At 46.2% G+C, this 26,177-nt stretch overlaps 2 protein-coding genes across 3 annotated transcripts in view; one reads left to right on the top strand and one right to left on the bottom strand.

Moving 5' to 3' along the window:
• LOC134738006 (uncharacterized) overlaps nt 1-26,177 on the bottom strand; it is a 347,768-nt gene that overhangs the window by 163,242 nt on the left and 158,349 nt on the right. For both annotated transcript variants that reach the window (XM_063650641.1, XM_063650640.1), the window contains exons 4-5: nt 17,547-17,592; nt 12,825-12,922 (exon numbers count right to left, since the gene is read on the bottom strand). In XM_063650641.1, the coding sequence (XP_063506711.1) occupies nt 12,825-12,922; nt 17,547-17,592 (144 nt within the window). The remainder of the gene's footprint in view (nt 1-12,824; nt 12,923-17,546; nt 17,593-26,177) is intronic.
• Nucleotides 1-26,177, top strand: part of LOC129011217 (phosphatidylinositol 3,4,5-trisphosphate 3-phosphatase TPTE2-like) — a 716,449-nt gene that overhangs the window by 101,255 nt on the left and 589,017 nt on the right. The gene's annotated exons all lie outside the window — the stretch shown is intronic.

The raw sequence follows: 26,177 nt of genomic DNA on the forward strand, positions 1-26,177 counted from the left end.
ATGGAGGAGGTGAACATCACAATTCAACAATACCCTGCAGGTTCCCTGGGGAGCCAAAAGAGGCATTAAACAGGGAGGGAGCAGAGGCAGGAGCAAGGGGGCTCAGTGGGAGTCCAGAGAAGGGTGTGGGTACAGCAGAGGCCAACAGAAAAACAGCAGCCTACTCTATGTTCCCCCTTTCCTGCTCTTTTATTTGTGATGCAAAGATGAAGAAAATCAGGTAAGCACTTTTTACCAATGCATTTCTCTCCACAAATGTAAAATACAATTAAACATTCCAGGTACTGATTTTCAAATTGCCATGGATTATATGGTTTCCCTCAAGAAAACCATGTACCTTTGGTGTTCCTTCCTGGTGTTTTAGAAGTAACAATGATAGTTCTTTCTAAAACATTTGAATTTATACCACTGTGATGTTATGATCCCATTTATGCTATTACATGTCTCATAGGCAAACATATCTTAAATGTTTAGTTTTCCGACAAAAAAGAAAGGAAAGCACTGATGAGTTCCCCTTCTAAGTGAAACCTTCCAGTGCCTCTTAGCTCACGGGAAAGGAAGGGGAAAGAAACTTTGTTGCTTTCAGCAGCAAACAGAGAGGTCAACCTACCAAGCTATAGGGCCAGGCATTGAGCCCTGAACCAGAGAAGCCTTAGAGCTAACTTTGTCCTGCTGCTTTCCCTTGAATATGCCATTTTATTTCCCTGGACCACGGTTTCCTCGTCTGTAGAATATAAAGTCCCTTTCAGCTATCAAGGTGCATGCTCTGCTTCAGTACCTGTAAAGTAGAAACACTACTTGCCTCCAACTCTTAGGAAGGTAAAGACTAAAAAAGAAATGTTTGGACAAGGCTTTAAGATTACACAATGAAATGGATATAAATAAGACTCACACAGTCACATAGCTAACAGAGACCACAAAGATCTGTCCAGCTAAAGTGAAACGGAACTCTCAATGCACGAGAGGAGAGAGCTGGCAGTAGTCTTCTTTTTTTTTAATTTAACTTAATTTTTTTAGAGACAGAGTCTCTTGTTCTGTCACCCAGGCTGGAGTGCAGTGGCAAAAATCATAGCTCACTGCAGTCTCAACCTCCCAGGCTCAAGAGATCCTCTCACCTCAGCCTCCTGAGTACCTAGGACTACAGGTGAGTGCGCCATCACAACCAGCTGATTTCTTATTTTTATTTTTTAGAGATGGGGTCTTGCTATGTTGCCCAAGCTGGTCTTGAACTCCTGGGCTCAAGCAATCCTCCTACTTTGGCCTCCCAAAGTGCTGGGATTACAGGCATGAGCCACTGTGCCCAGCCAGGTCATTTTTATGTCACTTTCTTCAGGGCTTCCTGTGGCTAAGAGGGAAAGTAGACTGATAGCATGGATGAGGTGACAGCCCAGGCACTGGCCCCAGGCTTTCTGAGGGACATCCGGCATTAGGTTTTCTCCATGCACTGTCCTACAGGTATAGAATTCGTGTCCTCCACTGGTGTACATTGCAGACTAAATAAAACATGTCAAATAACAACCTCCTTTCCAAAGCTAAACTCCAGGCATGCCTGAGTTCAAGAGGTCACCCAGCAGGGAAGCTCCACTGTCTGGTGAGAAGAGGGCCTCCACTGCTAGGCAGTGGCAAGAAGCCATGCCGGTTACCTCCTCTGAGCCTTCCTTTTCTCATCTGTCAAATGGGGACAGTAGTAGATCCTACATTATAGGGCTGTGTGGAGGATTTTAAATGAGTACTGATGCACGTTAAGCCCTCGGAACAGTGCTTGGCACACACCCAGAGTTTGGTAAATGCTACCTAACATCAATATTGACATTAATTCTAGAACTATGTAGAGGATACGACTTCAATAAGAAAACAATCAGTCAGAAGCAGTGGCAGAAGGGAGGGTCCTGAAATCCAGAGTCCCCCTGCAGAGATGCAGCTGCTACTCCTCGCCTCTGACACTTGCAGACACTCGGAGAGAAAGCCGTCTGCAAGGTGACAGAGGGCGGACTGGAAGGAACACAAGGAACCCAGGGATGCTGATGGAGCATGGAAAACCGCAGCAGAAGGCACTGAGGTAAGGTGTGCCCTGCAGGCGGGGCAGGCTGTGGCTGGGCAGAGCGCCTGCCAGGGAGAAGTAGGGCAAAGGGAAGAAAGCACCTGTGGGAGAAACATGGGGAAACAAGGAAGAAACCCGCACATGCACAGGAGCACAAATAAGGAAGGAGATGGGAGAACCGGGTGGAGGCAGATGGCAAACGTGGGGAACAAGGGAGGTAGATGAGAATTAGGATATGGGATAATAAGACAAAGCCACAAGAAACTCTAAAGGACGGGAGGAGGGCAGAGAACAGGGAGAGTGCATGACAGGCCCCCTGAGAATAATGCAGTGAGGAAGTTTGCAAGACGGAGGAGGGGGACATTAGGAAAAAAGGAGAATTTGTTGGGAAAGGTGGAAAAAGAAAAGGAGTGAGATTTCTGCGCCTGTTAGCAAGGGGAATAAAGGACAGCAAATCGCTGGGAGACCAGGAAGGGTACACAGAGAAGAAAACACGAGGCAGCAAAAACCGAAGGTGGGGACAGAGAAAATCCTGGCGGGGGGAGGTGCATAACATAAGGCTATGGGAAGCCATGGGAAAAAGGGCTGAATAAATTCACAGTATTATTCTATTTATCCACATCCCTATGCAATGCTGGGAAGCAAATGACCCACAGGGTTTTGTTTGCTTGCTTTGGTTTGGTTTTCCTGCACTTGGAGGGAGGGGAAATTTGCTCAAGCTCCGTAACCTTGCAGTCAGATGGGTGGCCCAGCCCAAGTCACCCGAGCTCCCCCTGACGCTGGCAGCAGCGCGGGCTTCTACCTGCCTGGGGCTGGAGTACCAATTCCCCCACCTCCTGCACAGAATGGGACCAAACCAACTCCACCAATGCATTCCCTGCAGTCCACAGACGATGGGCACCGGGTCCCCAAATCTTTCCCCTGGAACGAGACTCCGCTGGTACCAAGAGAAACTTGCTTTCTAAACTAAGCTCTCCAATCGCATCGCTCCGGGTGCCCGGAGGCAACCAGCCACGCCGCCCCATGGAGCAGAGCGTTACAGGGCTCCGCCGCGCCAGGCTCCCCAGACTCTGCCGCCCCCACGGCCGCCCCTGCAGGCCAGGCCCCGCGAGCTGGGAGCGCGGGTGAAGTTACAAGACGACCTCCCTGCAGGCGTCCGGCTGGAAACGGCCTTTTGCGAGAACACCACGTGCACGTCCTCCCAAAAGCCATGGTGCCGGGTGGCTCAGAGGGCGAAGAGCCACCGCCGGGCAGGGAGCGGGCGCACGGACCTAACAGGTGAGCACCCGGCAGCCTCCACCGGCGGGGGAAGCAGAGGCGAAGCAGCTGGGAGCTGGACATCCCGAAGCCCCGAGGCAGTCCACTGGGACTCAAGTCCTCCCGGGATTCTACCAAACAGCCCGTGCCCGCGCCCGCCCGGCAGAGCCGCGCGCCCGAAGCCGTCTTACCTCCTGCGGCGCCTCTTGGCGGAGCCTACAAAGTCAGCGTGTCCAACACGTCCCTGCCCTCCGAGCCACCTCCGGTGCCGGCGGAGCCCCGGGGTCGCCGCGCTCTCGGAGGAGCCTGGGATCCAGTGCGCGCCCTCGGAGCTAGCGACCCGCAGGGCGATCGCAGGAGAAAGCGCAACGCACACTCTCCTCCCGCGCGGCGGCAGCACACTCAGCCAAGCCACGCCCCAGCCCGGCTCCCCACCAGGCCACGCCCCCAGCCCAGCTCCCACAAAGTCACGCCCCAGCCGGGCTCCCTCCCCCAGGCCACGCCCCCAGCCCGGCTCTTCCCCCCGCCCCATATCAGGCCTCGCCCCCGGTTAGCTCACTCCCTCAGGCCACACCCTCGGCCACGCCCCTACACTACCAACCACAGCCGGGGCCCCCCACCCATCAAAAACAGTTCCCCGGCCAGGCGCAGTGGCTCACGCCTGTAATCCTAGCACTTTTGGAGGCCGAGGTGGGCGGATCACCTGAGGTCAGGAATTTGAGACCAGCTTGGCCAACATGGTGAAACCCCGTCTCTAACAAAAATAAAAATTAACCGGGCGTGGTGACAGGCGCCTGTGATCCCAGCTACTCAGGAGGCTAAGGCAGGAGAATCGCTTGAACCCGAGGGGCGGAGGTTGCAGTGTGCCGAGATCGCGCCACTGCACTCCAACCTGGACGACACAGCCAGACTCCGTTTTTTTAAAAAAAGAAACAAACAAAAACAGTTCCCTCAGCCACCAGCCAGCCCCCACCCCCCAGGGCGGGAAGAGGAGTCTCATCTCCGGGGCAACCGTGCCCCACTGCCCACTGCCTCACCTCTGCCTGGGCCAGAAGTTCACTCCCTGTGAAAGGAAAACGCAGGGTAGGGATTTTTAAACCTACACGTTTCCCAGGGCCTGGGGCAAGTCTTGAGTAGACTGTTGCAGTAAACCGACTCAAAGGCCTATCACCTTTCTTGTGAGGCTCAAGGTCTAATCATTAATTGACATGAAAACCACAGAAGAGAAGCAAACCCTTCTGTGCTGGGATCTGTGCCTCAGTGCTCCATGTTCCCTGAAAGGCAGCTAATGGAATTCATAAAATAAATGCATGCTTTCTACAAGTGTAGTTTTTTAGATGATGCATTTAGTGGCCAGCACTATTATTTATAAATGTCTATTTTCTTTTATAATCAAAGAACAATACCCACAATCTGTAAAATAAAAGACAAAAATTATATTACCCAATGAAAAGTGAAAATTAATTTTATGTATGCTTTTTAAAATATTGAAAAAACTCTGTATGACATTATAATGGTGGCTTCATGTCATTACGCATTTCTCAAAACTCACAGAATGTACAGCATGTGGCGTGAACCTCCTGTAAGCCATGGACTTAGTTCATCTTAATGTAACAACACGGGCCCATCAATCATAACACATGTGCCACTCGAATGTAAGATGTCAGTACAAGCAGCTGTGCGTGGAGGGAGGGGCGTGAGGGAGTGCATCAGAACTCCGTGTACCTTCCATTCCTGTTTTCTAAACCTAAAACTGCTCCAAAAATAGTCTATTAATTAAAGCACACACCAAGATTAATGATAATTATCTGTGGGTGGTGGAAATATGGGTAAATTTCATTTAATTCTTTGAATTGTTATTGAAATTACCCCAAGTTTTAACAATGACCATGTATTTTTAAAGCTGAAAAAATATAAAAACCAAACCTTGGAAAATTGTAGAAACATAGTATGTGAGGCTAATATCATTGACTATTCCATTTTATTTCTACTCTATAAAAAATCTTCACGAAGCACTCACAATGCTAAAATGAAATCTATGTTAGTATTATTTAAAAAGACTATCACGGTCTAAATTGAGGGGTTTTTTATTATCTCTTTAGAATTAGCACAAATCTGAGGAGCAGATTTTGATTTTTCTTTAAAAAAAATTGTGTTTCAAAAGGTTATTTCTGCCTACTTGGAAACCACTATTAACATTTACATGCAATACTTTTTATAGTGAAGAAAACACTATATTTGAAACTATGTTCTTGGGAAACAGGCCTGGCCCTCAGATGAATGGATTTCTGTGGAGTGATACCAACTAGACCTGAAGACCCCCACATCCTTGAGGCCCTGTACAAGCCCTGGGCGAGTGCTGGACCTTGCTGAATCTCAGCTTCCTCCTCAGTGAGCCGGTGACAGTGGGACCTCACTCTGCATTGGGTGGAGAATTAAAACTTTAGCCCATGTAAGACTCTTAGTATCAACTTAGCACATACAGGTGCTTGCTGATTGTTAGTTCATGTCTTTTAAAAAATATTTTTTTCAGGGTTTCAGTGAAAACCTTTTGAGTGCCTGGGATAAAAGATATGTCTGGGTTCAGATTATAAATCTGTTAGAGGAAGGCAGGATGGCTCAAGAGAAAATTCACTGATCTGACATGAAGAGGCGGCACAGTCCAACCTGGCTCTAACCAGCTGTGTTCATCACAGGAGTAAATCACCAACCGACGCTTATTCTTGCTTTTCCGTTCTGTTAAGTCAGAGATTAGGACGAGCAATAGCTAAATTTCCTTCCGTTTCTATCATTCCTGCGGGAATCACAATGTGGCCTCTGTGTAAAAGCCTAGGTCTCCCGCAGTGGCTTTCTGTCAACATTGCTCTCTGTCCACATGGCCGCCATCACTCACAGCCTCGCAGACAAGGCCGGCATCTGCACTCTGTTGCTCCCCGCAAGTGGGAACCTCCAAAGGTTGGTGACCTTTTTTCTTGTCTGCTGATCTTTTGGTACTCAAGACTCTAACTGGAGCCTGAATATTCAAAACTTTCACCCAAGTTCATCCTAACAACACTGATGCTTTCTGCAGGAGAGTGTCTAGGGATAGAAACTACCACCTCTCACTAAGTCTAACGCGCTTTTTTTTTTTTTTGTTCCACATAACATCTCCAAAACTAGAATGTGTCTTTCCCTTAATATTTGTTGAGCACTTATGCCATGTTGTTTACATTCATCATTTTCTTAAATCCTCAAGACAATCCTTGAGGTACAGTGATCCTTCTTATTTTATATATGGGGCAAATGAAGTTAGAAAGGTTGAACGAATCATCCAAGGTCACACAGCTGGTGAGCAGTGGAGCCAGGATTTGATCTCATGCTCCTGTTTGAAAATGCTCTGAACAAAGCAGTGCTATGAGTTCCCCCAGGGTTGGGGAGAAGCAATGCTGTATTCCATCTGCTGAAAGTTCCATTCAGCAGGGGTTTCTCAGGAGGTAAAGGGCAAAAAGGAAACTCCTTTCTCCTCATTTTAGTTTTTTTTCTTTGAGGAGCTCCTATAAAGTAACCCGTATGGCTTCTCCCCTACCCTCTACTGCAGAAAAAGGAGTTACCGGCCGGGCGCGACGGCTCACGCCTGTAATCCCAGCACTTTGGGAGGCCAAGAAGGGTAGATCATGAGGTCAGGAGATCGAGACCATCCTGGCTAACACGGTGAAACCCCGTCTCTACTAAAAATACAAAAAAAATTAGCCGGGCATGGTGGCGGGCGCCTGTAGTCCCAGCTACTCGGGAGGCTAAGGCAGAAGAATGGCATGAACCCGGGAGGCAGAGCTTGCAGTGAGCCGCGATCGTGCCACTGCACTCCAGCCTGGGTGACACAGCAAGACTCCATCTAAAAAAAATATATTAAAAAGAAAAAGAAAAAGGAGTTACCTGACTGGTTGGAGAAATCCACTGGTAGACTCCCTTGATAGAATAACCTGATTTATTAATTTATTAACAGTACAGAGTATTCACTCTTCTTTAACCTTTCCACCCAGACTACGGCTGGGAGAAATCTGGGGTCAGTGTCTGGATGCCACAGACCAGACTTTCACCTGGAGGGAATAACTTAAGGTCTAGACCTGGTTGGGGAAGCAGAGGCAAAGGAGCTGGGAGGTCACTCTGAGATCATTAGCAGCAATTGTGCACTCATTCTCCAGGTGATTTTGTCAGTAACATCACTGACATTTTTATCTTCATCTAGCAGCCTCCAGCATCTTGTTGGTTGTGAAGGTGGCAGGGGACAAAAGGGGGTTGGTTGAACCACAGATGCCTCTGGCACATAAGGCAAGACCCAAGAGCAGGAGAGAACCTGAGCCTCTTCTGCTCTCTGTCCATGTGAGTTCTAGGACAGAGAACTTCATAACCTCACTTTGACCGGCTCCTTATCTGTCATATCTTATGGTGAAAATTAAGTGTAATAATGTATGTAAAGTCCCAGCTCACTGCCTGGCATGTGGTCAAATGCTCAATAACTGGTGGCTATCATTATTGATTAGAATGGATAAAGTGTGTTTGCTATATTTTATTCTACAGTTTACTAGAGCAGATAGCTCTCTAATTTGAAGCTTCCTAGGATGACAGAATAATGTTTGGCACCTATCACATTATCTTAGCACATAAGTATCTATTTGGCTGTTGGGGTGGTGGGAAACCCAATTAACTGAGGCACAGAGAGGAAAGCATTTTGCCTCCAGGAATGGGTGGATCATCAAGGCCAAAGGATTAGAGTACAGAGGGGATGGGCCAGGAGCCAGGTCCAGTGTGCCATCTACAGTGCCTCCCTGTCTGCTCGGAGACAGGGACCCCATCAGACCTGGGTTTGGAGGGGGGAATACGAATGGGCAGGGCAGGGCAGCTACAGGCAAAAGAGGAGAATGAGTCTCACGCTGTCCTCACAGTTGCTGTGGACAACAGGTATGGCAATTCCTCAAAAATCAAAAAACTAGAATTACCGTATCATCCAGCAATCCCTCTTCTGGAATATACCCAAAAGAACTGAAAGCAGGGACTTGAACAGATATTTGTACACCCACTTTCATAGCAGCAGTATTCACACAGCCACAAGGTGACAGCAGCCCAAGTATTCATCAATGGATGGATGAATAAACAAGATGTAGTAAGTACATACAATGGAATATCACTCAGCCTTAAAGAGGAACAAAATTCTGACATATGCTGCAACACAGGTGGACCCTGAGGACATTACATTAAATGGATAAGCCCATCACAAAAGGACAGATACTCTAGGATTTCACTTATATGAGGTGCCTGGAGTAGGCAAATTCACAGACAGAAAGTAGAATGGTGATTGCCAGAGGCTGCAGTGGGAAAGTGGGGAGTTACTGCTTAATGGGGACAGAATGTCAGTTTTGCAAGATGGGAAATGTTCTGTGGATGGATGATGGTGACGGCTGCATAATAATATGAATGTACTTAATATACTGAATTGCACACTTAAAATTGTTAAAATGGTAAGTCTTATGTGTATTTTACCACAGTTTTTTAAAATGTCCCATTTTCTAATCTGCAGGCCAGAATCTGCACAAAGCCACTGGGATTTCGCGGTAAGGAGCTGCCTCTGCCACTCACTGACTCCGGCTTGGTTCTGCAAGCCCTGTAAGCTTCCACTCCATCCACTGCCCATCAGTCCCACTTTAAATAATGAATCTAGGCACTGAGAGTGTGTGTGTGTCTAGGACTGATGCAGACCACTTTACCAGAGCCATCCTCCACAAGCAGTATTCTCTTTGCTTTAATTGAGTAACTCCTGAAAAACCTGCCTTCTTTATTAAATTTTCATGATTGACAGCTTCATCTGTCAATTTTTGTTTTATCACTTGGACTCCATCATTACACAGTAGGCCCTAAAGTTCTTCCGTGACAGATCTCTGTCACTGGGGGTGGAGCACCACAGAGGTGCATAGACCTTTCATAGAATCCCCCTTTCATCTTTCACTAGCTGGGTGCTTTGGGCAAACTGCTTGGAACCTTAGTTTCTTCATCTGTAATATAGAAATAATAATAACCAACTGGGCACGGTGGCTCATGCCTGTAATCCCAGCACTTTGGGAGGCTGAGGCAGGTGGATCAGGAGTTTGAGCCCAGCCTAGCCAACATGGTGAAACCCTAGCTCTAGTAAAAATACAAAAACCAGCCGGGCATGGTGGCACACACCTGTAATCCCAGCTACAAGGGAGGCTGAGGCATGAGAATCACTTGAACCTGGGAGTTGGAGTTTGCACTGAGCCAAGATCACGCCATTGCACTCCAGCCTGGGCAACAAGAGCAAAACTCCATCTCAAAACAAACAAACAAAACTGGTCTATCAGTCACACAGCTCCAAAGAAGTGAATTCTGTCGACACTAAGAATGAGCTTGGGAGCAAATTCTCCCCCAGTCAAGCTTCTCGATGAGAACACAGCCTAGCCCAACTGTGGCAGCAGCCTCATGAGGCCCTGAGCTGAGGACCCAGCTAAGCTGTGCCCAGACTCATCACCCCTGGAAACTGGCTTAAAAGTGCGAAAATAAGTGTGCATAGTTTTTAACACACTGTGGTGCTTTGTTCCACATCATAGAAAACTAATACAATATGAAAATACTGAAAATTTCTAGCTCCTCAAAAGACTCCCTTTTGTGCCCCTCCCCCCAGTGAGCAATGCCCAGTACTCCAAAGGTAAACACTAACGTTTATTGCCATAATTCACTCCTGTTTTTGAACTTCATATAAATGGAGTTATGCTGGATGTATACTTTTGTGTCTGACTTCCTTAACGGTATGTCTGAGATTCATCCATGTTGCTCTGTGTAACACTTGTTCATTTTTTTCATTGCTGTGTAGTATTCTGCTGTTTGAATATACTGTGTCCTATTCTATTGTTGATGGACAATTAAATTGTTTTACTTTTGGTTACTATGTAGCCAGGACATGAACATGCTTTTAGTGGAAAAAAAAATCACACTCTTGTTGGGTATTTACCCAGGAGTGGTACTGCCGGATCATCAGGTGTGCGTATGTTTACCTTCTGTAGCTACGGCCAAGCTTTTTTTTTTTCAAAATGTGTGTATCAGTTTACACTCCCACAAGTGGTAGAAGAGAGTCCTACATGGTCCCCCATCTTCACTAAAACTTGGTATTGTCTTAGCCTTAGTTTTCTAATCATAAAAATAGGGATAACAATAGTTCACCCCGCTCAGAGTTGATGTGAACATTAGGTGAGAACATACATAAATGTCTTCATAAGATAATACTTGTTTGATAAAGGGTGGATATTTATTTCCACTAAGCAGTTCAGTCATATGGTTAGAAGTGGCTGGGCTGGGATTCCAACCCCAAGGGATGAATTCCAAACTTCACTCTCTCACTATACCTCACCAGCACACTTCCCAGTAATTTTTAGTGGTCATCAATCTCCATGAATACTTCAAAATGACCTCCTCTTTTAGACTGTGTTCTCCTGCGTAGATCCACATAAAGTATGTGCTCTTCATACATATGGCTTCAGAGATAAATGGAATTGCAATTGACATGGGCAGGGGATCCGTGATTATTTTACCCTAGACCTACACAGTTTTCCTTGGAGCGTACTGCGGATCATTCTCTCTACCATGTGTCTTCTGTTGAAAGTGGCCTTGGCTGCCTTCACTAATTTTGTCATCTGAAGGGTGTACTTTACGCATGCTGAGTCCTAAATTGTCAATGTCTTCACTTTTCTGTCATGTATCAGCAGAACCCTTGCTCTATTATTTATTCCTTGTCTACCTGACAAGAACAAGTTCCTTTTTACAAAGGCAATTAAATGGAGTGTGAGAAGAGTGTGCTGGTGGCAGTGAGGAGGAAGTGCACAGAGTGAAGGCCAGCCATGTGGGCCACACAGTCCAAAGACAGGACTGCAGGTGGAAAATGGGGCACCCACCATCAGAGGTGCCAGGACCACCAGGGCCTATTGGAAACCCTAAACATACATGAGACAGGCCAGCATGACAGCTCCTTTGCCAAGCAGCTAATGTGTCTGTATGTGGACGTAATGTTTATGATGGGGAAATGCAGATGATAAAATCAGAGTAAAGAGACACCATCCACAGAGGATGCCCAAGTCCGAACTCGGAGGTCCTAAGTAGACATGAGCACAGATGTAACATAGACATTTTTCTCACACACACGCACAACATTGCTTTTGTTTTGCATGTTGACCTTTGTCACAGTCAGCTACGCTGTGTATTGGGTGTACTTAAAGGTTACACGGAGGTGAAAGTCTCAATGTAAAATGTAAAAGTGAGAAAGAAAAGAGATAATCATCATTTGAGTTCTGAACATTTGAGGGAGAAGAGGAAGAGAGAGAGAGAGGAAGAGACAGAGAGAGAGAAAGCTGTTTCAAGACCTGTCAATTCCTCCATGACAAGGACTTGGGAGTGGCTCTGCATTTTGTCCCTGGCGCCTTGCTCAGAGTGACCATCCAACACAAGCCTGATGAATGAGCAGCTCATATTTGAAGAACGGGTGATGGTGAGTGACAGAGAGAGACATCGTCCACAGCAGGACTTCAAAAAGACCATGGGCATCATTTTGCTGTGATTGGAGGCACTGATCACACAGACGGGGATGTGGGAGCTGTGGGGCTGGAATGCTTTCATGATTTTATTCCCTCACTGGCATAGAGCACCCACTGTGCAAGGCCTCACTGGGGAGGACCTCCCTGGTGGAGCTTATCAAGGAGAAGGAGGAGGAGGTCATTACACACAATGTGACAGGAGGGGTGTCAGACAGAGCTGTGAAGTAGGCACAGAGGAAAGTGGTCATGTCCTTTAGCAGGAACCACTGAGTCCCATGGCACCTGGCCTGTGCCTTGTTTGGGGCTGTGTGCTAGAGTCAGAAAGCTTGTGTCCACCCTCATGAATGGGATAAGTGCCCTTATAAAAGTGGCAGAGGGAGTCCCCGTGCCCCTCCCACAAAGTGAGGGCACATACAAGGCATTATCAGTGCAAAAGGGTCTTCACCAGACACTGAATCTACAGGTGCCTTGATCTTGGACTTCTCAGCCTCTAAAACTGTGGGAAAAGAAATATCTGTTGTCTATAAGTTACTGAGTCTAAGGTATTTTGTTACAGCAGCCTGAACGGTGTTACAGCAGCCTGAACAGTGTTACAGCAGCCTGAACAGTGTTCAGTGTGTTCACGTATCATACTCTGCCTGTGTCTGCTGCTCCTGGAAGGCCCTGCCGCCTTTAGAAACCCAGGCATTCCCTGAGAACTGAACCACATCTTCACAGCTTTATGCCCTTCTCTCCCTTTGCAGTCCTCATCCTGGACAATATCGATTCACTAGTGTTAGCTAAATTAATCAAGCATCTATACTGCTTAGTACTGTTAAAGACTATGCAGCTGGTAAAAATGGTAAAGTCTACTAAATACCTAGCATGGTGCCAGGTTCTGTTCTAAGCATTTTACATGTTTTACTCATTTAATCCTCATAATAACCCTAAATAGTAGGAACTGCTAACATTACCTTTTCACAGATGACGAAGCTGAGCCCTCTCTGGTAGGTTGGTGATGTACCCACAGCTGGTGTTTGAACTTGGACAGTTGAGCTCCAGACCCAACACTCTTAAAAAAAAGAAAAAAAAAACTTCGGTAACGGACATCTATTCAAAACTTGAAATGTTTATTACAAAACCCTGACAGAGACAGGACTTTCATGTATATAACTGGGTATTTTCATTCTCTGTCAAATAAATTGGTTGTAAATGATGAAACATTCAATATTACAGCCATTATTATTGCCTAGTGCATGGTTACTAACATGCAGGCACTGTGTTGAATATTTCACTTCATCATTAAAACCAGGGAGAGTTTATCATTATTTTCATTTTACAAATGGGGAAACTGAGCCAGGAGTTAAACAAATGGTTCCGGGTCCTCAGCCCCATATGTTTGACAGAGCAAGGATTCAGACCAAGATCTGCCTGTCTTTCAAAGTCCTGATGTACCCTGAATGCTGAAGGACGCGTGCCCACAATCACAGCACAGATAGCTCAGCACTGCGGGAGGAAGCATCTGGGTCTGAGGGCCATCTCCTGGATTCTCTCTCCAGAACTGTGTGATTTGGGGCAAGCCTCTTAATCTGTGTGAATTTCAATGTTCTCATCTGTAAAATTATGAGGATTATGAATCTTCGCAGGATTCCTGTAGGAATGGATTAAAATATGCAAAGACCCCAGACAGGGACTTGTCAACTCTTTAGTGAGGGTTTTGTAATGCCTAACTTTATGCATCAATTTGGCTGGGCCATGGTGCCCAGTCAAACAGCATCTAGACAGCAAACACATCTAAACAGCAGTCTCCATGTGGCTGTGAAGGTATTTTTAGGTGATACTAACAGCTAAGTCACTAGACTTGAGTAAAGGAGAGAGCCCTCTGCTATGTGGGTGGGCCTTGTCCAATCAGGGGACAGTCATAGGAGAGAAGACGTGGGTTCCCTGAGGAAGAAGGACCTTGGCCTCAAGACTGCAACACAAAAGCCTGCCTGAATCCCCAGCCTGCTGTGGCCTGCCTTACCCTGTGGATTCCGGACCCAAGACTTCAACATCAACTTTTACCTGAGTCTCCAGCCTACTGGCCTACTTACAAATTTTGGACTTGCCAGCCCTCAAATTTGTGTGCAATTCCTTAAAAAAAAAAATTCAATCAATATTTAACTCTCTCTATATATCCTATAGATTTTGTTTCTCTGGAGAACACTGACTAATTCAGGATGGATGGGAAGTTAGAAACAGCCTTAAAAAGGAGGTCCTGCCTGAACCAGGTCTCCCCAGAGGGCACCTGTGCCAGTCGGTGACATCTCATAGGATTTGAACTCCCAGTGCTGAGACACACTGCCATGCCACTGAGGCTGCAGGCTGCTCTCTAGGGGACTGGCAGGAGCTGTGAAGCAGTGATGCCACTTGAAAGCACTGAGGACATGGGGTGGGTGCACTGGTGCTGGGCAGGGAGAAACCCAGGGTGTTTGGAGAAGTGGAGGCTGTGGGAGGAGAGTACGGGGAGACAGGCACTGTACAGCCAATGTGCCTCAGGACAGAGAGTCTGGCCCACCATGTTCTAATGTGACTGTCCCCCATCGGTCCACCTAAGAATCTCAGCATTGCCCAGCTCTGTCTCCTCCAGGGTGCACACCTGGCCACCAGTCAGGCAGATACCAGCTTTCTGTGGGACAGTCCCCCCACTCTTCCACGTCCCACACTCTCCCTTCCCTCCCCACAGCCACCCTGCGGCACAGCGGCTCTCTCCCTCCCTGACAGCCCCTGGATGCAGGCCTTCCCATCTCTGCGTTCCTCCCCAACCACCTCCTGCTGCCCAGGAGCTCTTTCTGAAACACCCCCAACTCCTGTCAAGCCTCGGCACCCACACAACCAAGTTCAAGTTTCTCTGCATGTCATGCAAGGCCCGTGACAACCTGACCCGCAGCTCTCCAGCTCTATCCGCCCCGCGGGGCCTTTGTACAAGCTGCTCTCCCTCTGGGTTCTTCCCCACATAGGTGGGAGCTTTCCCGCCCCCATCAGCCATTTCCAGTGTTTCAAATCCAAGCTTTTAGCTCCAAATTCAGGACGCTGCACTACACCACAGTGACAGAAGATCTAGGAGTGTTAGGTGGCCTCACGGTTCTCTGATTCCTGAAAAAGTGGCAGCAGAACTCCTCTAACAAACACTAGAGTCAACCAGGGACTGTCTCTTCAGAGTCCACCCTTGGCCAGATTTGGACGCAAAATTCTCACTGACAGAAAGGGAAGGTCCAGGAACAGAAGACAGGCAAAATGCCAGGGTATTTTTCAAACTTCCGACCACAGCCCACAGTGAGATGCGTATTTCACCCCACGATCTCACACATAAAGAGAATGACAAACGATGCCAACCTTTACTTCATGGGGTGCATTCGGTGTTCTCTCTTCTCTCTTGGGTTGTTGTATTTAATTCTGGTGGAAATTTGCTAAATTCATTTCAGGACTCACTAATGAGATCCCATCACTGGAACACACTGCAGTGATCAGCAATGTGGAAACGACCCAGTGTGATGGCAACAGGCGGGGGGCAGACAGGACGCCTCTTTCATCTGCCCTATGGCTTCTTCCTACCCCTCTTTTGCCCACAACCTCCTTAGTCACAAATAAGTTTACCGTGACATTCAAATCCTCATTCTCCTTTGTTTGTGGACGGAGCCTACATTCCTCCAAGCCCAGTCACCAACCCTGAGTCACAGAGCCCTGCTCTCATGTGGCATGCATAGGAGAGCGTTTCCTGGTATAAACACTCATGGAAACCATGAATAATAAACAAGCCGCTCTACCAAAATCAACAGCAGCTCCTGTGTCCTTACTCCCCTTGTTCTACCCCTCCCTGCCTTCCTCAAGCTTTCCAGATCTCTCTGGACACACACTCATTGCTAGGACAGAATGCTCTTGTTTAGGTGTTTTACTTGTCTGATGTGTTTGGTCCATTAAGCCTTGTGTACAATGCCAACAGTTGTAGGCATAAGAAAAAGACTGAGCCAGTTGCTTGCAGAGATTCTCAACTCTTCAACCGAGTTCTCCCTCTGACTAAAAGCCTCTGGTCAACCATATTAAACTCCTAATGTATCACACTGATTATGTGTACACCAAGGGCTTGTGTTTGATGCTTCAGGTCAGAGACTCCTGCAGGGACCCTGGGAGGCAGTGTTACGGAGCAGAAAACTGAGATGGTTTCATTTTTCTGAGGTAATTAGGTAATACAGCACAGAGTTATACCCCGGCCTATTTATTCCAACCCTATGGCCATTTCTGCTCTGATGGGATGTATGCATTTCAGGAAAAAAAAATCAAAAAACAAAAAAGCCTTGTGTTCTGTGAAATTGTGCACAAAAGACAACAGGGCTCATGAAAGTAGGACTGAGACCCCTTGAACCCTGAGGACTTCATCACCAGAGCCCTAACAATAGTAACGATCGTAATCAAAAGACATAGGCAGTTGAAAAGGCACATTAGATTCCTAGCAAGCAACTACAACTGCAAATGCTGTGCAGGAATGTCTTTTAAAAATATGGGAAACGATATGATTCAACAATTTTACCCCTGGGTGTATGCGGAAAAGAACTGAAAGCAGGATCTTTAACAGATATTTGTACACAACATAGTCATGGCAGCATTATTCACAAAAGCCAAAAGACAGAAACAACCCAGGTGTCCAGTGGTGGATGAATGGATTAAAAAAATGTGGTGTATACATACAATAGAATATTAGCCTTAAAAGGAAGGAGAATCAGACACATGCTACAACATGGATGAACCTTCAGGACCTCACGCTAAATGAAATGAACCAATCACAAAAAGACCAATCCTGTACGATTCCACTGATATGAGGTATCTAGAGCAGTCAAGCTCAGAGAAGGAAAGTAGAATGGTGTCTGCCAGGGGCTGGAGTAGGGGTGTGGAGGGAATGGGGAGTTAATGTTTAATGGGTACAGGGTTTCAGTTTCAGCTCTGGAGATGGATGGTGGTGTTGGTTGCACAGCAATATAAATGTACTCAATACACTTAAACATGGTTAAGATGGTATATTTTGTTCCGTATATTTACTACAAGTTTTTTTAAAAGGTGTGGGTGGCTTCCTGGAAGGGGCTTAACAGCTTGAGAGTTGACACTGCTGAGATATGAAGACAAGGGCAAAATGCTCCCAGATTGAGAGCACCCAGCAATCACCACTTCCAAGGGAGAAGGGAGCACACAGAAGAGAGTGGATAGACAAGCTTGGCCAGCATTAACATGTAGGGCAGAAATTGCTATGAATCAGCACAACTTTCACATGATAGTGACATTCTGCCCCTATTTACCAGTCACCTACAAGCTAAATTACAGAAACTCACATTTAGCAAAGCAGACTACACTCACTGTCATGGCCCAGTTACTCAATACGGTCATCGTTCTATCTCCTTTCCACCTTCTCTGCATCCTGTTCTGCCTAAAGTATGAGACACGCATCACACATACCACCAGGTCAATTAATCAGAGTAGTCTTCTTGAAACAATTTTAATTATAAGTTGAAAAAGCATTCCATTCTTGACGGTAAGAAAAAAATTATCTGAACAATCAGATATCATCTTCCATCCAATGCATGCTTGGAGTTATGGGCAGCGGAAAATAATAAACACATCCAGAGGCCTATTGGGCAATGAATTTATTGACATATTTCAAGACTCACCAAGATGTTTTCTTCTCTTTATTTCCAAGTGAAAGGCATAGTTTTTCTAGGAAAAAAAAATTCATGTCTGAATGAGATTTTTTAAAAGACTGGAGCTTGTAAAATGTTCAAAATTGGCGGGGGAGGGGTGGGGCGGGGGCGGGGGCGGTGGTAAAGAAATCTCAGTCCGTCTGGGAGATAGGATATTCCGTAGTGTGTAGAGGGCATTTGAGACTGCAGGAAGCATAGCTGACTACGATGGAAAATGCTTTAGACACAAAGGTATATACTAATTAAATGTATAACATAATCATGGCATTCACATATCTCTAACCTGTGACAAGTAAGAGAAGTATTGGCATTTTTTTAAATTGCTGTGCATTTCCATTTCCTTAGTGCCCTGTAAAAGAACATTTTAGAGGGCATTTATAGCCTACTTTCCTCTGTGTTAATTATCATACAGGTTTATGTATTATTTCTTATCTATGTAGATAAGATTATAGAGTACTTAGTTATGTATCGCCCTAGCAATTTTAGTTACCAATTCCTATCTTTAAATGAAAGCCAACGAATTTCTTGCAGGCCTGCCTGCATGGAAGCAGCTAAATGATCACAAGGGTACTCGGTGAGCTGGCCTGGCTGTAGGGAGAGGAGTTGGAATTGGAGGACTAACTGTATCTGGCTTACAGAGTCTGACCTCCCTTTCACAATGGGAATAGCCTTGTCAGTGGGGCTGGAGTGACTGGATTTAATTGGCTTCAGTCCCTGGAAGTTAACTATGAATTAGGCTGGCTTTGCCAATGGGATCAAGATACCCAAGTCTGTTGACTGAGACCCCCTCTATCCTAAATAGAAAGTGGATAGGTGCTGCCTAAAATACCATTTCTCCTGTGTATCACCCTCCCCTCCTGCTTAATCAGCAAAGATTCCCAAATCCAAATTCTTCCTAGCTGCCAAAGCTCTCCAGAGAGGGACCTTGTGCTACCTGTTCAGTCCAAGTGTCTGCTGCTCCCCACCACATTCAGCTGCAGACAGATTGGCCCCCGCAGTCTATGCCTGTAGACTTGGTCGGGAGTGCTTGTCCCCCTTCTTTCTCACATATGGAATAGGCTCCTTCCCTCCATCAGCATAGAGCTCTCTCTCCTCCAAGCCCCAGCCGTGCTCTGTCTCCACTGTGAAGTCTTGGCCAATGCTGTCCACAACGATGTTTTCCCTGTCTTAGTCTCCTTCACACCCTCCTAGCAGCATCACCAGTTTGAAAGTTAGCTGTTCTGTATTTATTGATCATGCACAATTCTCTCCACCTGAGCTGTGTTTCCACTTCCTTAGCCTCACCTCAGTTACTAATACTGTCATTCCCCAAACTGTAACTTGAGAATTGCAGGAAGAGTTCCCCAGTCCCTACTTTGTTCTAATCTAGCTACACAAATGCTGTTATTCAGGCACCACCGCCACCCCTCTGACTCTTCTTACTGAGGCCTGGAGTACTTTCATTACATCTGTTACCAGCTCACTCGGTTTATGTCCTCTGTGGACTCACATGAACTGAGAACAATCAGAGGAACGTGCTGGTAGGGATGCTACAGACAGCTTCCTTTCCCCTGCAGGGACATACTTTAAACCTTGTTCAAAGCCCCTGAAAAGTCCTGTTTGGCTGGAATCCTCTGACTCTTTCACAATGCCACCACTGTTAGTAACAGCCCTAATTAATACCTTCAATAGAAAAATGAAGTTAGACCTTTGCCTCTGTCTACTTGGTATTTTGTGGCTGTTGTAAAAAATCAGATTCTTTCAGGGCAGTAGGATTTATGCATTTTAATCAAGTGCCTTTCACACTGTCTCTTTCTGACACCCCCAGCATCTAAATTACAAAGTGATGTCAGTATTGCCAGGAAGTTGAAAAGAAGGTGGCTACAACAGTTTCCTTTGACTTGCCCACTTCAGAAATAGTGTGCCATTTGGTTAATTGCTCTAACTGCTCATTCTAACTGTATTCACAATGTCCCTTTCCTCTACCTGCCTCCCACCGTATCACTACCCAAGGGACCTCTGTGTCCTCACCCTCCATTTGGTCATAGGTCTAATAAAATGTTCATCCGAATTTGGAAGGAATGAAGGATTTATTGGAAAGTGGGCAGCATCTTAGGCCAAGGGGAAAGCTCTGAGCAGAAACTAGAAGACAAAGGCAAGGAGGTGGATGGCCAGGAGGGTGCAGGGATTCACTCAGCATCCCGTACTGCACAAGACTGCCACCAGAACCTGGAGCCCTAGTCTCTGCCTCTTCCGACCCTGGTCAAGAAAACACCAACTACGCCACGCTGGCCGAAGTCTGGAAAGGTGGGATCCTTTCTCGGTGGCTGCTGCAGCTGGGCTGGTGTGCTGCAACCCGGACGGAGCTGAGTGAGGGGCACAATGGCAGCAACTTGCAGGCACCAAAGAGCCTCCAAGAGCTGCTCAGCGGTGCCTGATCAAAGCTTGTCCGGGCCAGTGCTTGTGCACTGTGTATGCTGTGCGACAACCAGGAGGGAGAGCTGGGTTTTGCCATCCTCCAACGCTTCTTAAATAGGAAACTTTTTGGGTAGCACCTGGCCCAGTTCCTGGAACACAGAAGGTGCTGAGTGATATTAGTTTCATTCGCTCATCTTGTCTCTTGGGCATGGAATAGAGTATACAAGTGCTCTTTCATTATCCATCTTGATGTGGGAAGCTGGGGCAGGGGAAGACGAGTACCCGCTCTCGACTCTCGTCCTTCGGCGTGACGTTCATGACTCTCGTCCTTCGGCGTGGCGTTCGTGACTCTCGTCCTTCGGCGTGGCGTTCGTGACTCTCGTCCTTCGGCGTGGCGTTCGTGACTCTCGTCCTTCGGCGTGACGTTCGTGACTCTTGTCCTTCGGTGTGATGTTCATGATGTACATGAGGCATGCGGGAGAGTGGATCACAGCATTGGACTGGGTCCAAGTCCTGACTCGCCCACCTACAGTTACATCCCAAGAGGCAGGGGCTTAGCATCTTTGGGAACTGAGTTTCTCCTCTGCGAAGTGGGATCACAATAATGACCTTGCAGATCCCACTGGGGCCGCTGAGTTAGTGCATGTTCAGCTTATGAACACTCACAGTCAGGGGTGTGGTGGGAGGCTCTCTGTTCTCCCCACTCTACGTGCTATGAGTTTTTCTGGCCAACCCTGGGTGGCCTTTCTCACCTGTGACCTCTCATCATAGGCCTTGTGGTTTCAGGGCAACCACATGAGATAGGTGTTCCTTTTCCCATTTTGCAGATGAGGACATTAGAAGAATAACTTGCCTAAGGTCATCTGGCCAGAGAGAAAGTGTTACATGTTCCTCCAAGTAAGCCCTTTCTCCTAGTCTTAGAGGTCACCATCTCAGAACCTCTGGGACTATCTATAGCAAGACATGGCATCAAGTAGCCAGACAATTTCTGAAAAAGGCTCAGCCCCCACTGTTAGATGTTCTGTGGTTCCCCTGGAGGACGTTTCGGGTTCCCTGTGGGTGGTATCAGGATGTCCCCAGAGCTCAGGTCACTCATCTCTCTCCATAACTGACAGCAGAGTTGGAAAGCCTGGGAAAAAAAGACTTCTACTTGGAAAGGAGCAACTTTTTAAGTTAGAAAACACATTTTTCTTTTCTGCTTTTGGTCACTCATCTTTGCAAAACTAGGAGTAACTATCAATTTATCCAAAATATAAAAAAACATAGGAATGAGAGCGCTGCCAGCAGCTGCGGATTTTTATCAACACAAAACCTCTATTCTAATGCCTTCCCCCTTGCAACCCTGCTCCAGGTACTACTTAGGATTTTTACTTTAATATTGGGGAAAAATGGGAGAAGTAAAATGAGAAAGGAGGAAGGGGCAATGTAGGTGTCCCTCCCATATTTCTGGGCACTTGCAGTTGCCTTAAACACCAGGGGCTTCCGTCTAGACTTCCTGCTTCCTGCCCACTGACTCCTTGTCTGCAGGCTTTCTCTGGTTTGGACCAGGCCAAAATGCCAGAAAAGGAACGTCCTGGGGAGCACCCTCACCCAGTGGTGGATGGAGACTGAAGATGAGGCACCAGCCTTCCCTCCCTTCCTGCCTCTTGCCTGCTGCCCGGCAGGTGCTTCCTGGGATCACCTCCTAAAGAAACAACTTGGACTCAAGCCATTGTCTCAGGGTCAGCTTCTGTGTGAACCCAACCTCTGAAGCAGTTTGTAACCAGTGAGAGGCTGGGCATGGACAGAGAGCTGCTTCAGCCCTGCAAGAAAGGAGAAGGCCCTGGCTGACATGAGGATGACCAGCCCAGTCTTTCCGCGGGCTCCCCAGGGGCAGGGAAATAAACACTCTTCCAACGGAATCCTGGCCCATGAATTATGATTCCAAATGCCTAAGCCTTTTGAGTGACCTACCAAATGCCTGAGAAAGAAAAAGAATATAAAACGCCAAGAGAAGGTTAAGGAGAAAAAGAAGGAGAAGGAGAAGGGAGGAGAAAGAAGGAAGAGGAAGAGGAAGAATGATGAGGAAGAGGAAAGGGGGAGGAGGAAAAAAAGTTGTTGAAGAGTAGTAATTACCTCTTAAAGAAAAGCTCCAATATACACACAAAAAAGTCAAGGAAAAACATTTCCCATGCACTGGGAAGGTGCAGCATCTGTTCTGTGATATTTCTGCCCCCAAATGCAATAACCTCAATCTAACAGGAGAAAACATCAGACAAACCAAAACTGAGGGGGGAGAAATGGGCTGGTGCTCTTCAAAAGTGTCAAGGTCATGAAAGACAAAGAAAAACTAAAGAACTGTAACATTTGGAGAAAACAGTTTAGTTTGACAACTGACTGGAATGTGGGATCCTGCACTGTAACCTGAATCAGCAAAAGGATGCAAGTGGGAAAATCAGCAGATTCTGAATAAAGCCTGTAGACTAGTAGATAGTCTTTGTATGGATGTTAATATCCTGGTTTTAATCAGTGCACTGTGGTTATGACAGATGTTAATATTGGCGGGGGGTGGGGGGGCACTGGGAGAAGGATACATGAGAACCCTCTATCCTATTTTTAGCATAAAAAAGCTAAAAAAAAAAAAACCTTTCCCTACAAATGATTAATACTGTCCAAGATTGCTCTAATATCAGGACTGTAAACCACAACTATTGAAAGCTTGATGGATTGTTTCTGGAAAAAAGGAAAAAGACACTGTGCAGTCTACTTCAAGGTTCATCTGAGAGGCCCTAGTGAGGTGAGTAAACAGCAACATGAAGACCTGACTCCATTTGCACGCCCAGTTAAATGGCAGCAGTGAAGAAAAGAATACCAGACTGCCCTAAAGTAATGGTTAGCCTACCCTGAGACAGCACATTATTACCCTTGAAGTGATGCATGAATTAGAAAAAATAACAATGTTCACTTAATGATAGCTCTCGATCTTTCTTAGCCACGGGAGGCTCCCTAGCTATTTCTATGAAAAGCAGCAATGTTTATGGGTAGCCCCATTTGTTACTTAACTAACAACCATTCCATACCCCCTGCGTGGCAGGTGCTGGGCTGAAAGGATGAACATGACTCGTGCCCTTCCCTCATGAAGTACTCATGTTATCACAGGGACTGCCCTAGTGATTGTTATCTGGATAAGCTCTATAACAGAGGAACATGCAGAAGGTTTTGGGATCATAGGAGAGAGAAGGATTAGAGCTCAGTTGGAGGAGTCAAGGAAGGCTTTGAGGAGTAAGTAGGACCCTGTCAGGCACAGCAGATAGGAGGGAAGCAGGAAAAGGCAGAAGATTCAAACGCATTAGCAAGGCCCAACGTCAAAAAGTGACCTTCACTAGAATTCCTCGGAGCACTCAGTAAGTTAATTAATTAATTAATTATTTGTAGGGTTAATTAATTATCTGGATCTCACTATGTTGCCCAGGCTGGTCTGGAACTCCTGGTCCCAAGTGATCCTCCCACCTTCGCCTCCTAAAGTGTCGGAATTACAGGCTTGGACCATGTAGAGCCTAATTTCTTTTCTTTTTTTTTTTTTTTTTTTGAGCCAGAGTCTCGCTCTGCCACCGAAGCTGGAGTGCAGTGGTATGATCTTGCTCATTGCAACTTCTGTCTCCTGGGTTCAAGCAATTCTCCTGCCTCAGCCTCCTGAGTAGCTGGGATTACCGGTGCTCACTACCATGCCTGGCTAATTTTTGTATTTTTAGTAGAGAGAGGGTTTCACCTTGTTGGCCAAGCTGGTCTCGAACTCCTGACCTCAGGTGATTTGCCCACCTGTAATCCCAAAGTGCTGGGGTTACAGGCGTGAGCCACAGTGGCCAGCCAGGCTTAATTTTTAAAATATTCTCCTTTACGATTATATGAAACAGGTAAGCTTTACTGGTTTTAATGTTAAAAATGAGGCAGACATTCATCAAAGAAGTGAATCCTGGTGTCCATCACTAATGAAGTTAGAAAACCCAGAATTCATGGGTTCACTTCATTATATAATACTAACGTTCTTGGCTCTTTAACTTAAATACGCTGCAGTTTCACAAATAATCCCTGCATTAGTTGCAGTCCCGTGTGCTTAATAAAGCTTGAGAGCTGTCTCAGAAGGACATGCACAAGAGCAGGGGCACACATGAGACTGAGCTTTGAAGAGGAACGTTTGACTCTGTAGGGAGAGGCTGAATTTTGATCCAAACAGCTCTGCTTCTGCACGTGACCCTTGTGTTTGGGGTTCCAGAATCGCTTAACCTAGGTTCCACCAAATTTCTTGTTTATAAAGGTTTTTGAAAATGAAAACTCTATACTTGAATTACTAGTTCCACTTCCAGCTTCAATGAACCTTTTATATTTTGAAAATATCCTCTCTGTCTGCTGGGACAACAAACTATGAACTTATTTCCTGAGCATCTCAGCATGTATCAGAGCTCTTGACCTCCCCAGAACCCACCGTGGTGTTCACAGATTACAATGATTTGAATATAAACGAACTTTAACCTAAACAACTAGGCTTGCATTTATAAACACAACATGGAAGAACTGTGTACCCCTACAATGGATTTAACTTATTATGGCATTTGCAGTCCTAGGTTATTAGCACTGGCAGGAGCCTTAGAGATGGGTATACTTTGCATGTTACAGATTTTTTTTTTTTTTTTTTTTTGAGACGGAGTCACCCAGACTGGAGTACAGTGGCACGACCTCGGCTCACTTCCAAGCTCTGCCTCCCGGGTTCACACCATTCTCCTGCCTCAGTCTCCCAAGTAGCTGGGACTACAGGCACCTGCCACCACGCCCAGCTAATTTTTTGAATTTTTTAGTAGAGACAGGGTTTCACCATGTTAGGCAGGATGGTCTAGATCTCCTGACCTCGTGATCTGCCTTCCTTGGCCTCCCAAAGTGCTGGGATTACAGACGTGAGCCACCACGCCCGGCCTGCATGTTACAGATTTTGAAACAAAAACAGGTACATCAATTAAGCAAATCGTTCTACATCATGTAGCTAAGCAGTGCCACGGCGAGAAATAAACCCAGAGCACCTTCCTAACTTACCAAGCTCAGAGAGGGTTTCTGTAGTTCCACTCAGTGTTTAGTAACTAGTGTTCTGAAATCTTAACAACCAATGTACATGTTTTTAAAATCCAAGTAGTTGAAAATTTGGAGGACACGGCTTTCTGCAGCACCTTCATATAACAGATGGTAATAAACCGACAAGGATTCTCCTCTGTGATTGTACCAGTCACCTGCCAGTGATACAATCCCAGAGGAGAATCGGTGTGGGTTTTTGCTTCTTCTCTGTCAGAACATCCTGTTCGTATTTTCTTTTTAAGTGTTGTTGTGGGCTGAACAGTGCCCCTACCACGAGGTAAACTGGAGTCTCAATCTCTGTGAATGGGACCTTATTCGGAAATGGGTCCCTGCAGATGTAGTCCAGTTAAGAGGGGTCATACTGGAGTAGTGTGGACCCTAAACTGACTGGTGTCCTTATAAGAGGAGGGAGATTTGGACTCAGAGACACATGGGAAAAAGCTGTGTGAAGACAGAGGCAGAGACTGGAATGATGCATGTGTAGACCCAGGAACAGCAAGGATTCCTAGCAACCAGTGGAAGATGGAAGAGGCGAGGAAGGATGCACCCCCGGAGCTGTCAGAGCACAACTCTGCTGACATGTCCCAAAGTGTGAGAGAATTCATTTATGTTGCTTTAAGCATTCATTTATGTTGCTTTATAATAATTTGTTTTAGCAGCCCTAGGAAATAACATGTTTATTAAATAAGATGTTAAAATTGAATAATACTCCACTAGGTGAAGGATATGAAAAGATATTTTAGGCCTGGCATGGTGTCTCATGCCTGTGTTCCCAGCACTTTGGGAGGCCAAGGCAGGAGGATTACTTGAACCCAGGAGTTTGAGACCAGCCTGAGCAGCATAGCGAGAGCCCATCTCTATTTAAAAAAAAAAAAAATTAGCCAGGCATGATGGCACAAGCCTGTAGTCCCAGTTACTCAGGAGGCTGAGGTGGGAGAATCACTTAGCCCAGGAGTTCAAGGCTGCAGTGAGCTGTGATAGCGCCACTATACTCCAGCCTAGGTGACATAGTGAGAATCCATCTCTAAAATAAATTAAAAAATAAAAAAGATCTTTTACAACCAAAAAAATTATAATTATTAAATTAACATAAGAAAAAGATAT

Source organism: Pongo pygmaeus, chromosome 14 (assembly GCF_028885625.2).
Source record: "Pongo pygmaeus isolate AG05252 chromosome 14, NHGRI_mPonPyg2-v2.0_pri, whole genome shotgun sequence".
Taxonomy (NCBI): Eukaryota; Metazoa; Chordata; class Mammalia; order Primates; family Hominidae; genus Pongo; species Pongo pygmaeus.